At 33.4% G+C, this 12,252-nt stretch overlaps 1 protein-coding gene across 1 annotated transcript; it reads left to right on the top strand.

Annotated features, from left to right (window-relative positions):
• Positions 1–6,358: 6,358 nt before the first annotated feature.
• Positions 6,359–11,827, top strand: LOC105787501 (beta-galactosidase 3). Its single transcript, XM_012613922.2, has 18 exons — positions 6,359–6,687; positions 6,800–6,895; positions 6,977–7,089; positions 7,212–7,278; positions 7,925–8,017; positions 8,134–8,277; positions 8,389–8,477; positions 8,565–8,670; positions 8,762–8,849; positions 8,987–9,105; positions 9,199–9,363; positions 9,453–9,631; positions 9,732–9,841; positions 9,914–10,023; positions 10,194–10,304; positions 10,391–10,504; positions 10,589–11,128; positions 11,216–11,827. Exons 1-18 carry the CDS (start codon positions 6,514–6,516, stop codon positions 11,360–11,362), a joined length of 2,565 nt encoding a protein of 854 aa, XP_012469376.1. The 5' UTR covers positions 6,359–6,513; the 3' UTR covers positions 11,363–11,827.
• The last annotated feature ends 425 nt before the right edge of the window (positions 11,828–12,252 follow it).

The following is a 12,252-nucleotide window of genomic DNA, read 5'->3' as shown; positions in this document are numbered from 1 at the left end:
CAATTAAGATCGTTTGTCAACTTTCGTACTTAAGCTCGAGCTCGAGCTCTGTCAATAATTAAGCTTAGGCTTAATACCACATTAAGGGAAATAACTTAATAATATAAAAATGTCTAAAACATATGCTGAAAATAAAAAGCTCGATAAGGCTCGTGAATCGTTCAAGCCGAGTATTATTAAGACCACATTCAACTTGACCAATAACTGAAGCTACTTAAGCTTAGTTTGATAATTACTGAATCAAGATCAAGTTTTTTTAATTTGAACTTGAGTAGTTTACGAGTGTGTTGTTTCATTCATTTACACCTTTGTTTGTAACTATAAATAAAAGTGGTAAAAATACCATGGATGTCCTTGTATTAGAAATTGAATTGCACTTTGCTCCTTTACTAAGAATATGGGCAAATTAGCCCCTATATACTAGACTTAAGAAAAAAATTGGTCATTCTATTAAAAATTGGTTCTTATATGTCGGTATAAAATACATATGGCATACTACGTGTAACTATTTGGTTATTTCGTCAGCCACGTCAATTTTTAACAGTAGAAATAGATAAAAATTTTAACATAAATGACCAGTTTATTTTTTGATCTAATAAATAGAAACTAATTTATCTATTTTATTATAATTTAACTCTTAATATAACCACCTCTATAATACGAAAAAAAGAGAGGCAAAAATAATAATAAAAAGTCACGCGCGGCACGTCCACCGACACTTAAAAGAATTAATGAAGAAAACTGGGCCCCACGAACTTATTGATATTCACGTGTAACCATCACACTTCCAACCAATCAAAATCAAGGCCCACATCCGTTAGACACGTGGAACAATCTTTGACATTGGCGCTTTTTTTTTCTTTTACACTTCACCATCACCGTCGAAATCAACTGTTCTAACGTCTCTCCATTTTTAACGGTTCATATTTTCTTTTGTCGCTGTAATAATCATTAATTAACCCTTTTTTTCTCAAAAGTTTGTGCAACTTAGCAAATTATTAAAATCATCATTAAACTTACTGGTTATTTTTAACTCGATTGACATAAATATTTTTAATGTGCAGGAGGACGTGAATTTGAGTGCGCTGAAGTGCATTATCCTTCTATTTATAGGCTGAGGAGGGGCTATGGATAATTTTAGATATTGTATGAAAAAGAGCAGATATAATTAAAACATATAATGAGATTGTTTGAGAAAAAAATTAATAGAACTATTAATTCTAGTTCAAGTTTGACTCAAGCCCAAACAAACTTATTTGATTAATAAAAAAATTGCATCTCGAGTTTAATCACAAATTGATCAACAATCAAATTAACCTCAATAACCTAAATGAGTTCGGATTGAAATGTATCGAGGAAGTAACTTGAAATAGTATTAACCTAAATCGGTTATAACTCAAATTTATCCAAATCGAAGTGACTTTACTCAATAACTCAAATGAATTAAACCAAAAAACAACTCAAGTATAGAATAACTTGAACTCAAAATGGCTTGGACTCGAAAATCGAAATGACCCAATTTAAGAACCTCGATTGATCTGAATTTAAAACAATTTAAACTTGAAATGACTTGAATGTATAATAATTTGAACTTGAAATGGTTCAAATTCAAAATTAACCCGAAAATTTTAGAATCTAAATTAACTCGACTCGAAATTAACTTTGGAGATTAAAGATGTGTTAGGTGCATGTAGGGCAACATTGAAAGCCAAACTTTTCACTTTGTATTAAAAAGAATGAAGAAAAATGGTCTTTATAAACCATAAAAAGCTACAACTTTAAAAATGAAACTTTTCATTAAAAAAAAAACTTTAAAATGAAACTTTTGCCTTTCATTAATTCAGGGGTTAAATTATAATTTTTGGTTTTTCTATTGTGCTAAAATTTGAAAAAAAATTAGTTTTGATTTTTTTTTTTTGGTGAATTACAATAATAGGGTAAAGCCCGGGTAGCAAACGCGATTAGCACGACTTGAATCTAGGCCACACTTGGGACAGTGAACACCCTTGACGATCAGGCCATCACATGGGGTTCTTAGTTTTGATACTTTAATTTAGTATAATTTGATCCCTCTACATTTATGATTTCATCAACTATCACCTTTAATTGATGCAGATTTGTCAAATTTGAGTATAGTAAAAGGACCAAAACTAAAATTTTTCCTTAATTTTATTTGCTTTCCTTTTAAAAATGGCAATATGACAACGTTATATTGATGAATAGGTGACGACACAAATGAGTAATAATGGCAGTGGACGATCTCGTAAATAATTAAGTGGAATCCGATGTGGGATTTGAACTTGGTTTTGCAGTTTCATAAAGATGATCCACGTAATCAATCCTAGGTTTGACTTTTGTTGATATAAACAGTAATTTGAGAAGAAGGTATCTTTAGGGTTCCTTTTCGTTAATTAGTTGATCTATTGATGTTTTGTCATCGTAAGTCGTTTTAGACAAGTCCTAATACCGGGGAATAAATATACGTGACGTGTGAATAATAAATATTTTATCCATGTTAGATATTTAGTCATGAAGAAATTATTTAACGGACGATTCCCACCATATTATTCATGGTCCATGTCTAATTATTTAATAACATTTCAGTAGTTTTCTCATGTCATTGATACATAATTTTGATAAATTTTTTACCTTGAATCCCAAACCTCGAACACGAACCCAAACCCTGAGTTTGAGGTCTAAGAATTAAGATGTAAGTAAAAACAATTACTGAAATGTTATTAAATAATTAGAAAAGGGTCATAGATGATGTAGTGGGAAGTATCGATAAAATAATTTCTCCTAATCACAATAAATTGAACTTGCAAAACATTAAATTCGCGTGTATCTCAGCTGGCGAGATAATCCTCATTAGTCAAATTGTTAACCTTCAAAATGACCTTGCGAGATATAAGCATATATATATATATATATACTCATTAAATGCCATTTTCAATTCACGTCAAATTAAAATATAAAGATTGAATCTGAACTTATTTCTTCTTAAAATATATTCAACTTGATTATTTTCTTCTCTAATAATTTTGCTGACTTTTCAAGATATATACAAATTTTAGACTGAAAATATTGGCTGACAAGAATATTCTTTGTCAGTATAATTTTTTTTTCCCAATCTATAAATATGTTATTCAAAAAGGAAGCTTCAATATGATGGCATTAGCACATGAAGATGGGTTATTTTTTAATAAGCACAAAGATGTTAATTATATAAATAAAACAGCAAAATGGCAGACTAGAATCTTTATTTTCTGCAGGAAAATGTCAGATAAGAAAGTTGAAAAGATTTTAGGGGCTATTTTACCAAAAAAAGCCCTTTTTTTTCAATATTTATCGAAATGGGCCGATTTTTTAATTATTTACCGGAATGGGCCATTTTCCGCAAAATCGCGTCGACGTAAGCGCGATGTCAGGGTACATGTCAGGACATCGAGTCTACGTCAGCGCGATTTACTGACGTGGACACAAATCGCGTCCTTGAGGGAGCGATTTGCTGACGTGGCATGAACAGTTTATGTTTTTAAGCTTGGAAAACTTTGAAAGGCCATAACTTTTGGCTCGGTTGTCCGATTGAGACGATTTTTTTTTATTTCGAATAAATTTTCGAGATCTACGCGCTGACAAACTGCTTAGAGATGAATAGAGACTAATTTGTAAAGTATAATTTGTTAGTTACGAGTATAGGGACTAAAGTGTAATTATTTCAAAATTAGCATGAAATTTTTGTATTTAAGAATATTTGAATTTTATGGAAGGATGAAATTGAATTTGAATTGAAAAACGAAGCTTAGATTTGAAGATATGACTATTTAGGTTTTAGGGACTAAATTGAATAAAATGGAAAATTTTAGGGAACTTCTCAAAAGTGGAATGAGCTGGCTTATACCTATAACAGGATGATATAAGACAATTCTGTAAAAAAAATCCGGTGTTTACTTCAAATAAATAAGGAAAATAATGATTTGAATGTTTCAAAATTTAATTTTAAACCGAAAAAATTAAAATTTAGGGGCAAAAAGGGATCTTTTTCGACGAAAAATGCGGCAAACTGCCTTTGGCTGTTTGTCAGCGCGTAGATCTTGAAAAGTTATTCGAAATCAAAAAAAAAATCATCTCAATCGGACAACCGAGCCAAAAGTTATGGCCTTTCAAAGTTTTCCAAGCTTAAAAACATAAAATGTTCATGCCACGTCAGCAAACCGCGCCCTCGAGGACGCGATTTGTGTCCACGTAAGCAAATCGCACGACGTGACGCGATGTCCGACAGATACTCGACATCGCGCTTAACGTGACGCGATTTCAAAAATGGCTCATTCCGGTAAATAATTAAAAAACGGCCCATTTCGGTAAATATTGAAAAAAAGGGCTTTTTTTGGTCATTTGCCCGATTTTAGGGATGTAAAAATGTAATTTTATTATTTAAGTTATTTAATTTTTATAAATTTTAAAAGATTAAATCAAATTTTTATAATTTTGGAGGATTAAAATATAATTTTACAATTTTTATTTTAGGGGATTGTCTAACAGATATGTATATGTATATGTATTATAAAGGATCTAAGTGAAGGACTGTTTTGACTTTGGAGAAGAGTACAATGGTGATATCAACTTTGTCATTTTGTCACAATAATAGAACTGAGAGAAAATTTTATATATTAGGGTAGATACATGGGTGAAATTAGAATTTTTTTTGAAGTACGAGAGACTAAAGTGTAATTTTATCATATATTAATTTATAATTTTTCTATTTTTAAGGGACAATGTTTGCTTAATTAGCCTCTTGGATTCGTCTATTTCGAAGTCTTGATATTATACGAATCAAGGCTTTTTGTCAATTTAATTATTGTTTTAAATGCTGGTTCGACTATAACATGTTAAAACAAGCAGATCAAATTGTAAACATATGTGACTCGATATCACGTGTTAAAAATATAGACGATTTTAATAAAATTAAGGACGACTATCTTTTTTTCGGCATGTTAGATCTGAGTTGTTATTTTGTGTAGTCGTGTATACGTGTTAAAAGATATGCTAACACCTAAATTAATGACTACACGAATATAAGGGCTTAATTGATATGTTACTGATATTTGATGACTCGATTCAAACATTTTGAAGTTCAAGACTATAATTCGAGGACTTCCAGTGAAATTAGTCCTAAATAAAATTAAAACGGAAGGAAAGTGGAGGGACCCCAAAGACAAAAAAGTAGGCAACAGGTGCAGGACGCAGCAGCGGCCACAGAAGGCAAATTCAAATGACCATAATACCCCTAAGTCAAAGGTGTATTAACGAGTCAAACCATGAACAATAGTGCTGTGTAGGAAGTGTGTTGTCGGTTGGCTTTGTAAGTTTGTTTATAGGTTAAATTTGGAATTAAATATTATATAATATATTAATTTAATTGTATTGAATGTAAAAGTAAGATAGGTCGTATTACGAGTTAGATTTTATTTTATCTTATTTATTTAAAAAATTAAGTAAATTAGTTTTTGTACATTATATTAAACAGTAATCTGGTCCGTTATGTTAAAAATTTTATTTATTTTTATTGTTAAAAATTGATGTGGTTGATGGAATAACTAAACAGTTACACGTGGTGTGTTACGTATACCTTATTCTAACGGATAGAAACCGGCATTGTAATAGTAGAAATTAGTGAAAATTTCAATAAAAAAATTAATTTACTTTTTATTTAATATATAAAATTAATTTATTAATTTTGAGTAAAAAATGCGAGGGTAGGGAATGTGAAAAAAACTTTAATATATTTTTACTCTTGTTTTTCTTATTTATAAAAAAGTTCAATATACTATTTGGTATCTGAGCTTAGTTTTAAAGTTCAATTTGGTACTTGCGTTTTTTCACTCAATTTAGCTTTAGAATTCGATTTGGTACCTAAAATAATTGGTATCATGTGGTCTAATGAATATTTGACACGTGTGAGCTAGTAAAAGAACATGGTTTCATAGTTAGAACACAAAAAGTTAATTACGAAATAGGTGTGAAACCGTAAAATTATTTTAAGAGACTAAAGTATAATTTTACTATTATATTAATTTGTGATTTTAAAAAATTAAAAAGCTACATGGAGAATTTTCCATTTAATTTAAATTCAGTGATTAATTGAGTTTAAAATTTGGGTTAAATCTTCACTTAAAGTGAAGTAATTGTTTTTAAAGAGTTAAGAACAGTATTAAAGCTTCCATTTTTTTTTATTGGATACCCTTTTTCACTGTTTTTCTTTTCTTTATTTTATTTGTAACAATGTCCATGAAAAACACTTTGAGTGAGCTGTGAATTAAAAAACTGTACACACATTTTCTTTTGTCATTTATAAAGGTGTCTATGCTCACGGTCTCACTTGTCTCTGTATGAAAATGGGTTCTTTTCCTCCTCAACTTTGCTCCCATTAAACCACAGCCACAACCAGCTCAAAAACCCCATATTTTTTCCTCCATTAAAGCTTAAAGCTTGAGTTTTTTGAGCTGTTCAGCCATGGAAGGAACCTCATTTTCAAAGCTTTTACTTGCATTTTGCTTAGCTTTGTTCTATTTGAGTCCTCAGCTTGTTCAAACCAGTGTTACTTATGATAAGAAAGCTATAGTTATCAATGGTCAAAGAAGAATCCTTTTCTCTGGTTCTATTCATTATCCCAGAAGCACACCTGATGTATATACTTTTTAAAGTTTCAATTTTTATTGAAATTTGCATTTTGGATCCTTTTTTTTTAAGATATAAATAATGGTTTTTTTTTGTTTTTCCTTTTCTTTTTTATATATAGATGTGGGAAGATCTGATTCAGAAAGCTAAAGATGGTGGACTTGATGTGATTGAGACTTATGTTTTTTGGAATGTCCATGAACCATCTCCTGGAAATGTATTACTCTATTTTCCATTATTTTCTTTTATAATATAAAGTTTATATTATTTTTTCTAATTTCTGTTACAATTTTTGCAGTATAACTTTGAAGGAAGATATGACCTTGTGAGATTCATAAAAACAGTACAAAAAGCAGGTCTTTATGCTCATCTTCGTATTGGACCTTATGTTTGTGCTGAATGGAACTTTGGGTTAGATCTAAATCTCTGTTTAATTTCCCTTTTTTTTATCGTATGAATGTATGTATGCATGTATGTATGTATGTATGTATGTATGTATGTATGTATGTCCTAAAGATTATTACTATATGCAGAGGGTTCCCTGTGTGGTTAAAATTTGTGCCAGGCATTAGCTTCAGAACAGATAATGAGCCTTTCAAGGTAATCCCCTTTTGCTGTGTTCTTCATTATATATATATACACACACACACACACATACATTTTCCTTTGTTCTTAATGCATGGCAAAATTAGAGCTGAATTACTTGAAGGTAAATAAAATTTTAATTGTTAAGTAGATATTTTAACTGTTGTATCGTAAAAGGACTTGTAAAATCTATGCCCCGTCATCAAAGATTTCACATATAAGAACAGGTGCTAATGGCATTTGATCCTTATGTCCAAATTACAAGATTTACAAAACATTTATGCATCATGAAATAGAGATAGCTAGAACATAGGGGCGAAGCTAGAATTTTTTTTGGGGGGGTTGGAATTAAGTTACATATTTTTATGAGAGCTAAAATGCAAACTTATCATTTTACTAGCTTATATCTTTATAATATTTTGAAGGGCTAAATTAAAATTTTATCATTTTTAAGGGAGCCAAAGTGCTATTTTACAATATCGCAAGTTATAATTTGATAAAATTTACTGCCCTTGCCAGAACAATCCACATTCTAACACTTTATGTGTTGTTCTTTTGGGACCAAAGTGACCTCTACATGCATAAGAATGATAAAACATTAAAACTGACCATGTTTGAACAATGTTTCTGTAAGTAAGGATCGTTTATGCATTATTTGTAGAGAGCTATGCAAGGGTTTACCGAGAAGATTGTTGGACTGATGAAGAGCCATAACCTTTTCGAGTCCCAGGGTGGCCCCATTATTCTTTCTCAGGTACGTATTTTAGTTGCTTTTATGCTAATTTATGTTACTATATATTTTGTTAATCTATGGTGTACTTACAATGGCAATATGAACCCTTTTCCTTAAAAAAAATTGTACAAGTTCAGATCGAGAATGAGTATGGGGCACAAAGTAAATTGCTAGGGGCTGCTGGTTATAATTACGTTACGTGGGCAGCAAAAATGGCGGTAGAAACAGGAACCGGGGTTCCTTGGGTGATGTGCAAGGAAGATGATGCCCCCGATCCAGTGGTAAGTACTTAGACCTCGAATCTATATTGTAGCATGATGAGTTTCTTGATCTCTGGTCATTTTTATTCTTTAAATCTCGCTATTGATTTGTAAAATGATGACATGTAATAGATAAACACATGCAACGGTTTCTATTGTGATGCATTCCAACCGAATAAACCGTACAAGCCAACAATATGGACCGAAGCATGGAGTGGATGGTAAGTTCATTATGTGTTTATATATATTTATAACCTTAGTTTGAGTGAAATGAGTCCAACCATTTTGATGCCATCTTTATTCAAAAGGTTCTCGGACTTTGGTGGTCCACTTCATCATCGGCCGGCTGAAGATTTGGCATTTGCCATTGCTCGATTCATTCAAAAAGGAGGATCATTTGTTAATTATTACATGGTTGGTTTTTGATCATATTTTTCTATTAAACATATATGATGGAAACCGAATTCTCTTTAATCCGAGTTACTTGTTTTATAATGTGGAACAGTACCACGGTGGCACCAATTTTGGTCGTACAGCCGGTGGTCCTTTCATCACTACCAGTTATGATTACGATGCTCCAGTTGATGAATATGGTGAGAAAAAGAGCTATCTGTGAAGGCCTCACGATGACAAAAATCACGGCTGGTTTTTGTCACTGCAAGTTTATGTGAAGGGCTCGTGTTTTAGTAGGCTGGATTAATGTATTACTAATTACTTGAAAACGTGACAGGTTTGATTAGACAACCGAAGTACGGTCATCTAAAGGAGCTTCACAAGGCTGTTAAGATGTGCGAACGAGCTTTAGTTTCAGCTGATCCCGTTGTCACTTCACTTGGAAACTTCCAACAGGTTTCTGTATCTTTTCATAAACTCCACTGCTTCGAGAAATTTCGGGGTCTTTAATTGTTCACTGAATCTAAATCGTTGTTTGACATTTCCTAGGCTCATACGTACACGTCAGAATCAGGAGATTGCGCAGCTTTCCTATCAAACTATGATACTGAATCTGCCGCGAGAGTGTTATTTAACAACATGCACTATAACTTACCTCCTTGGTCTATCAGCATCCTTCCCGATTGTAGGAATGTAGTGTTCAATACGGCCAAGGTACAATATTTATGAAATGACCTGTCTTTTTCAAAAAGTTCAAGGATTTTTTGAATAATGAATGAAAAGGTTATTTTCGTCATTTTCAGGTTGGAGTTCAGACATCACAAATGCAGATGTTGCCTACGAATACTAAGATGCTCTCATGGGAAACTTATGATGAAGATACTTCCGCATTAGATGATAGCTTAATGATAAGTGCTAATGGTCTACTCGAGCAAATAAATGTCACTAGGGACGCAAGTGATTATCTATGGTACATTACTAGGTGAGACTGATGTAGCGAGTTTTGTTTTTAGTTTACTTTTACGATGCTTACTGATTCTTAAATTCAGAAATGTCTAACAATCGTATGTTATATGCTACAGTGTTGACATCGGTTCATCTGAATCATTCCTTCGCGGAGGAGAACTTCCCACTCTCATTGTTCAATCAACAGGTCATGCAGTACACATATTTATCAATGGACAGCTTTCAGGTACGTCTACATAGTTATGCCTTTCAAACGAGCCTCTTTTCAGAAATAATAATTGTAACAAGATGGTAACAGGTTCTGCCTTCGGAACGAGGGAAAATAGGAGATTCACATTCACCGGGAAGGTCAATCTGCGTGCAGGAACAAACAAAATTGCGCTGCTGAGTGTTGCCGTTGGATTACCGGTTAGTTTGATCTCCCCGAGCTTTATTATTATGTACTGCCGGTCACATATTTAAGATATCGTAAAATGGCACATTTTTATGCATCAACTTGTCGAATTAACAAACCTTGAAATGGCATGGTCATTGTGCTTTATACCGGGAACCTGACTGCTTGTTTTTGGTGATTGAAGAATGTAGGTGGCCACTTCGAGACATGGAACACCGGAATCCTAGGTCCAGTTGCATTGCATGGACTCGACCAAGGAAAACGGGACCTATCATGGCAAAAGTGGACATACCAGGTAGTGGTCTATGTATATATGTGTGTGTGTGTGTGCATGTGTATATATGAGCGAATGAGTTTCATCATGATTGCCACTTTGAACAGGTCGGACTCAAAGGAGAGGCCATGAATCTCGACTCACCGAATGGTATTTTGTCTCTCGAGTGGATGGAGGGATCATTGGCCGCACAAACACAGCAGCCATTAAGATGGCATAAGGTAAATAAAACCAAATAGTATATACAGTTCCGGTATAAGTTATTGTCTTCTACAAGTTCGAAAATTTCCCCTTCGATATTGCAGGCTTATTTCGATGCACCCGAGGGTGACGAGCCGTTGGCTTTGGACATGGAAAGTATGGGAAAAGGTCAAATATGGATTAACGGGCAGAGCATCGGTAGATATTGGACCGCATATGCTCATGGTGATTGCAGTGGCTGTAGTTATTCTGGAACGTTTCGACCAACGAAATGTCAGCTCGGTTGTGGCCAACCGACCCAAAAATGGTACCATGTTCCTCGGTCTTGGTTGAAACCGACACAAAATCTATTAGTTCTATTTGAGGAGCTCGGAGGAGATCCCTCGAAAATCTCACTTGTAAAAAGATCTGTGTCCACTGTTTGTGCTGAGATATCGGAGTACCACCCAAATATCAAGAACTGGCAAATCGAAAGCTACGGAAAAACCGAAGAGTTCCACAGGCCAAAGGTTCATTTACACTGTAGTCCCGGACAAGCTATCTCTTCAATCAAATTCGCTAGCTTTGGAACTCCTTTAGGAACTTGTGGAAGTTACCAACAAGGCCCGTGCCACGCTCCAACTTCGTATGACATCTTAGAGAAGGTATTTCAACTTCCTCGTCGAATAAAAAACAACCCCCGCAACTTGCATGCAATTCTCACCATGTTTTATGATTTCGATGTTTTGCAGAGGTGTGTCGGGAAGCAACGATGTGCGGTCACCATATCCAATAGCAACTTCGGGCATGATCCATGCCCAAATGTATTAAAACGTCTATCGGTTGAAGCTGTTTGTGCTCCCATGACTTCAACAACAGCACAACCGGGTGGTAATTAAATCGAAAGGGTGCAAAATAATTCCGTAACTTGTGCATCAAGTAACTATAAGCAAGAGAAAGAAAAGAAAATAAAGAGAGTGCAAAGAATAGGCATTTAGTTAGGTTAGGTTAGTGCCACAGCTTCTCAAATGGAGGGCTTTGGCTAAAGCTGTTGTCCATTGTTGTAGTTGTTTAAGTGGGGTTATTGACCCCTGTAAATTAGTGACACTATAAGATGGTTAAAGGTTTCGAAATTCTTGGGGTCGGGTTCGGATCGGTAGGGTGAAATTTCTAGCCTGTGCCGCCGGGCTTTTAACCGGATATGGGCACCGAAGAAAATGATCTTTGTTGGTGTGATTGATTGATTGATTTCTGTTTGAATGAGTGGGGGAAAGTTGAACTTCCTATACAAGGTTCAAGTATGGCCATTGTTTTATGTGTAGTTACTAACTAAAAGTGCCTTGAGGTTCAAGTTTCCAAAGCCATTTTGATTGCATTGTGTACTAGTTTAAGTCAAATACCTGTTTAAAATATGGGTCAAGCTTGGGTTTTAACTTTCGCAGCTAGAACTTGAATTTTCATTACGAGTTAAATTGTATTTTGCCCTATACTTAAAAAAATGGATGAATTAGTTATTTTACGTTTTATTCATATCTATTGTTAAAAACTGACGTAATTACACACAGAGGGCATAATTCATTTTAACGTATATTGATCAATTTTAAAAGTAAAAATAATAAAAGTACTAGTTTATTTTTATTCAGTATACAAAGATTAATTTATCCATTTTTATTGTTAAAAGGACAAAATATATTCTAGCTCCTACTATAAAGATTTCCATAGTATTTTAATCGTCTGCTTTTTAATTTATAATAATATAAATATTAAAAAGTAACCATTGTTATCTACA

The sequence above is a fragment of the Gossypium raimondii genome, chromosome 2, assembly GCF_025698545.1.
Source record: "Gossypium raimondii isolate GPD5lz chromosome 2, ASM2569854v1, whole genome shotgun sequence".
Classification (NCBI taxonomy): domain Eukaryota; kingdom Viridiplantae; phylum Streptophyta; class Magnoliopsida; order Malvales; family Malvaceae; genus Gossypium; species Gossypium raimondii.
Note: the sequence above shows the minus strand (reverse complement) of the source record. Positions and strands in the feature narration are given on the sequence as shown.